The sequence below is a fragment of the Otolemur garnettii genome, unplaced genomic scaffold (assembly GCF_000181295.1).
Source record: "Otolemur garnettii isolate 467f Iridium unplaced genomic scaffold, OtoGar3 scaffold00046, whole genome shotgun sequence".
Taxonomy (NCBI): Eukaryota; Metazoa; Chordata; class Mammalia; order Primates; family Galagidae; genus Otolemur; species Otolemur garnettii.
Window position 1 is genome coordinate 11,487,919 of NW_003852441.1, and position 5,905 is coordinate 11,493,823.

General features: G+C 43.8%; 1 protein-coding gene across 1 annotated transcript in view; it reads right to left on the bottom strand.

Annotated features, from left to right (window-relative positions):
* Window positions 1-5,905, bottom strand: part of DNAH2 (dynein axonemal heavy chain 2) — a 131,470-nt gene that overhangs the window by 22,874 nt on the left and 102,691 nt on the right. The window contains exons 61-62 of the mRNA XM_012805943.1: window positions 4,220-4,389; window positions 3,976-4,092 (exon numbers count right to left, since the gene is read on the bottom strand). Of these exons, the coding sequence (XP_012661397.1) occupies window positions 3,976-4,092; window positions 4,220-4,389 (287 nt within the window). The remainder of the gene's footprint in view (window positions 1-3,975; window positions 4,093-4,219; window positions 4,390-5,905) is intronic.

Consider the following 5,905-nt stretch of genomic DNA (forward strand, 5'->3'; position numbering starts at 1 on the left):
AAAAAAAAAAGAATTTAAGGAGCTAATAAGGCATATACGACTTCCTGATAAAACTATGTTATCAAAAAAAAGTTGTTATTTTTGCAAAAGATCATAGTAGAAACCCAGTGACAGTTGAGGGAATCAGGATGCACGGGGAAAATCTTGGTTTAACTTAGCCAGAAGGTCAATTATCTGGAAACCATGACCTGTGAACTTAAATTTCACTGAGAGAAATATCTAGCAACAGATTAATATCGGACATACAATCTAGCCAGTAAGCATTTACTATAGTGGAGGGGTTAGAAATCCACATATGTGTACCTCTTGTTGATAGTGGGTGGTGGTGGTTGTAAAATGCACGACTGTCATTGTGATCATTTTAAATTCAGTGATTGTATAGTCATCACCACTATTTTGTTCCAGAGCTTTTTAATCACCCCCAATGGAAATCCTCTCTGTCCTTTGAAATTTCAATTTTCCCCTTGAGCTCTGGGTTCCCTGCCCCATGTCCTGATCAGGTTGGTCAGACTGTGCCACAGTGGCTGGAATTGTGGCCTCACTTCATGGAATTGCTGAGGCCTACAAAAGCTGCCTCTGAGGCGAGGTTTTCACCTCATCCCCATACTGGTTTTTTTGTGTGGGGTTTTTTTTTTTTTTTTTTGAGTTTTTTGGGTTTCACTATGTCATCCTGGGTAGAGTGCCATGGCATCACAGGTCACAGCAACCTCAAACTTTTGGGCTTAAGCAATTCTCTTGCCTCAGCCTCCCAAGTAGCTGAGACTACAGGCACTCAGCACAATACCTGGCTGTTTGTTGTTGTTGTTGCAGTTGTTGTTGTTGTTTAGCTGGCCTGGACCAGGTTGGGACCCCTCAGCCTGGGTGTTTGTGGCCAGCGCCCTACCCACTGAGCTATGGGCGCCACCCAACTCCTTAAATTCTTTTTTATTCTCAAATTGATGCTCACAAGAGACCTCATTTTGAACTAATACAGCCTCTGAGGTCCTGAGGAGCCACATCCTTCTCCAGGGAGAAATAGCCCGGGTTTTGGCTTAAGTAAACAGATCTACCCAGAGAACCCCTGCTATGATCTGAATGTTTGTGCCTCCACCTCCAAATTCATATGTTGACACTTAATCCCCAGCACAGAGGCCTTGGAAGGTGAAGCATCAGGGAGGTGGTTAGGTCATGGGGATAGAGCCCTCAGGAATGGAATTAGTGTCTCTATGAAAAGGTCTGAGAAGTCTGCTTGTCCCTCTGCCATGTGAGAACACGCAGAAGGCACCATCTATGCATGTGAGAAACGGGCCTTCACCAGACACCACATCTGTTGATGCTTTGCTCTGGGGACTTCCCAGCCTTCCGAACTGTCAGACATAAATTTCTGTTGTTTATAAATTACTTAGTATTTTGCCATCGAAATCCAAAGGGACTAAGACAACCTCTCATCTGGAGACTGAGCAGAACAAGAAACTGGGGAGGATAGTTTGAGAACTTTAACTTAAGAATATTGGATTCTAGATTTTTAACTCTAAAATACAAGGTCATTTTATTTCAGATTTTCATTTCTTGGAACTTTAGTTCACTAAGGGATTTAATCCTTGAAATTTTATTTCTCTCTGGGGGTTATATTCAAATTTGTGAAATTAATGTGTATTATTATTATAGCATTTTAATGCTGCCATTTAATTACACTGCAAAGTCTTTGTTATGTCAAACAATGTAACTAAATATAATATGGAATGCTGAATAGGAAAAAAAGTGAATTTTCAACTTTGGAGATACAGCTGTCTTGAAATAGATTAAGATTCTGTTATGACCCGCTTCAAAGCCTGCTAAGATGGTATCTAAGCCAATGGTGTGCCACATTTGTTGCATATCAGAATTGGGCCTGTGCAAAATATATTTTCAGAACCTCAAACAGGTGGGTAACGACTAAAACTATTTACTCGAGATTTGTATTGATATACAACATAGTCGGGCTCTGGTCCTCTTTCCAGACTCAGGTCCTAGTACTGAGCAACAGCTTTCCCACTTGTACTTGGCACTGACTTCAGGTTCTGTTAGGGACTCTCACTTAATTGGCCTCGGATGGGGCCCAGATATCAGCACAACACTCAGTTCTGAGTTTCTGTTAAAAGGTGCAATCGACTCTTAAACTTTGCGCCCTTTCTCAGTAACAAGGGAGAAATTTTGGTTCCCTATTTGCTTTCTCTTAGAGGTTCACAAGTGTGGGTGTGGAGCCTCCACCAGGAGACCTAACACTGGGTGCTTTACATATGTTTATCCAATAAACAATGCTGTTGGTACAGGACCCTAGAGAATCCATTTTTCACATACAAAGGTAACAATGCCTAAGTATTTGGCCTATCTAAGTGAGAAACTTTTCTAAATGGATTGCCACACCTGTGATTATTCACATTCAGTAAAACAGAGTAAAAGAGTGAAAGTTTCCTGGAGGCAGGGAGGTGGCAGTGGCAGCAGGAAGGGAGCAATGGAGACGCAGGTGCAGACACTTCACACACCCCACCCAGCTTGGGAGAGCTTTCTGCATGGGCAAAACCAGAAAGGCCTCAAGGGTAGACTTGCTGCTGCCAGTAAAGATGCCCACAGCAGGAAAAGACAGTATAGAACCTGGGCAAATGTGGCATGGAGTAGCTAGCTAGTAACCTTGGCAAGTCTCTAATCTCACATCTCACTAAACCTCAGACTCCTCATCTAATCTGAGAAGGCTGGGCCTGGATGTTTTCCACAGCTAGTTTAGGTAAAACAGTTTGCAATTGTATGATCAGCTTCAGTTGTATAAAAATTTTAATATTCTGTAAAAATAGTATCAACAAAGAGGATAAGTGAAGATTAAAAGGTTGGATATAACGAGTATGTCCATCAAAAGGGGAATAGTTAAATAGATGATGGTGCAGCCACCCACTAGAATATCATGGAATACTAAAAAGAAAATAGGAACTCTATACTGATGTGGACAATCTTCAGCTCTCAAGTAAGTAAGAAAGGACAGTGCTAAATTGTAGGTATAATATGAAAAATAAAATATACATACATGTGCTTGATTGATGCACACACAATCTCTGGATGGATAAAAAAGAATTTATAATATTGGGAAGGAAGTTGGGTGGCTAGAGAGCAGAAGGCGGGAGGGAAACTTCTTTTTTGTTGTTTTTTGAGACATGGTCTCTCTCTGTAACCCAGGCTAGAGTGCAGTAGCATCATTGTAGCTCACAGCAATCTCAAACTTCTGGGCTTAAGCAATCCTCCTGCCTTAGGCCTTCCCAGTAGCTGGGACTATAGGCAACCGCCCCACACCAGGTAGAGAAACTTCTTATCGTAAATGTTTTTGTACCTTTTGAATTGCAAACAACGTGACTATATTACCTTGGGTATATGGTAGTATTATCTACTAAATCAATAATAAAGAAGAATCAAGTGGTAGACTGGAAGAATTTTGAATTCTTTTGATAATAGCACCTGGCTATTCTGCCCAGTTTGAGAGTTACCTGTGCATATGGTATTGTGGGAAATCAGCTTCTGGTTAATCACAGTAAGCAACCCTACCCTGGTTTCCAGGGCAACCTTGTGCCCACCAACGCACAGACACCCTCACTTTGCCTGGGCTGTAGCAGCAATGTAGACACTATTGACCCATGCCCCCGACAAAGACCAATTTGCTACACAGATTTCATCCATTGAAATCTCAGGGCCCAGCTCCAGAGGCTGTGATGGAGACTGCCAACTCCAGGGTCAATCTTTGCAAGGATTCCTAGTCACAGCACACTCTGAGCCTTCTTAACCTTCTGCAAGCAGCTTAGATTTCTGAGCCAGGGGCAGCCCAATCTCAACAGGGCACAGAGTGGGAAGGAAACAAGATTGGAGGAACACGGTAAAGAGGAGCAGAATTAAATGGGAGAAAATAATCATGATGTGTCCCAGGAATCAGGGAGAGGAGGTGCATGGCCTGGAAGAGATAGGTGTGAGGCTCACCTCCCGCAGCTTTTCCTGGGCCTCAGCGAGTGCTGCTTGCTTCTCCTGAAGCTGGGCCAAGGCAGCATTCATCCGGGCCCGCTTGGGCTCCACCACCCGATACAGCCGCCCATACAGCTGCAGGAAGATAGCCAGGCTGTGAGATGGCCCACCCACCCAGACCCCGTTCACACAGAGGTGATCCTTCTCTTCCATGGGGTCTGTGTGTCAGCCCTCCTCCTAGCCCAGCTCCCTCACCACCTACCTCCATGGCCCGCACCCACATGCACAGGGACTTGGCAGCCAAGGAGACGCGGCCAATGATATCAGGCTGGAAGTCAGGCTGTGCACAGTAGGCCCCGATCTTCTTCAGAACTTTATCTGAGATATTGTCTTTATCAAAGTTGATCAGTGACTTGATGAAGTTCTGCTCCCCTGAAGGTGAAAATTAGGAGCCTCAGCCAGAAGGTCCAATTCCATCCTCCATGCCCAGGTTTCACCTCCCCTGCTCAGGCATAGTGACAATCCCGATTCATTTCCTAAAATATCTGACCCAGTTCCCTATGAACATGATCCTTTTTCTAGGCACCTATCAGCCCTCAGAGCCCTCCACAATCTTCCTAGTTTATCTATCTATCACTTTTTTTTTTGAGATGGAGTCTTGTTCTGTCCCCCAAGCTAGAGTATATTAGCATTATCATAGCTTACTGCGACCTCAAACTCTTGGGCTCAAGAGATCCTCCTGCCTCAGCCACCTGAGTAGCTGGGACTACAGACACATACTACCACACCTAACTAATTTTTCTATTTTTAGTAGAGATGGGGTATCCCTCTTGCTCAGGCTGGTCTCGAACTAAGCTGAAGTGAACCTCCTGCCTCGGCCTCCCAGAGTGCTAGGATTACAGGCATAAGCCATGTTGCCTGACCTTTTAGACTTGGCCAAGCCACCCTATACCTTATTCTTTCTCTACTCTTTGCACTTCCTTTAGGGCAAGGGTCACCAAACCAAGGCTCACAGGCTATATTCTACTATGAGAACCCAAAGCAGAGAAAACCACAAGAATGAAACACAAGAGTCCTGTCTTCTATTTTCTGATTCTTATCCCTTGAAGGGGCTGAAGGAATTCTTGCCCTGGGATTCTGCAATACATTCTTATATCTTTAGGATAATTTTCCTTTTTTTTTAATTTTTGAGGCAGAATCTCACTTTGTCACCCTCGGGGTAGAGTGCTGTGGCATCATAGCTCATAGCAACCCCAAATTCTTGGGCTCGAGTGATTCTCTTGCCTCAACCTCCCAAGGAGCTAGGACTATAGGTGCCTGCCACATGCCTGGCTATTTTTAGAGATGGGGTCTTGCTCTGGTTCAGGCTGGTCTTGAAGTTCTGAGCTCAAGCAATCCACCTGCCTTGGCCTCCCAGACTGTTAGGATTATAGGCGTGAGCCACTGTTCCCAGCTGACAATTTTCCTATTAGTGTTTATATAGAGTTCCTCAATAATAGGGCTGTGTCTCTATAAACCTAATTTAAGTTGAAAATATTATAAATCAAAACATGCATTTAATACACCTAACCACCCAAACATCACAGCTTCACCTGGCCTACCTTAAACATGCTCAGAACACTTACATTAGCCTATAGTTGGACAAAATCATCTAGTACAAAGCCTACTTTGTTATAATGAAGTGTTGACTATCTCATGTAATGTATTGGATACTGTACTGAAAGTGAAAAAGAGAATGATTATATGAGTACTATTATAAAGTGAAAAAATCCTAAGTTGAACCATTGGAATCTGGGGACTGTCTACATTAAGATGAGCTATTTTCTGGCTCAGCGCCTATAGCTCAACTGGCTAAGGCGTCAGCCACGTACACCTAAGGTGGCAGGTTCGAATCCCCAGCCCGGACCCGCCAAACAACAATGACGGCTGCAACCAAAAAATAGCCGGG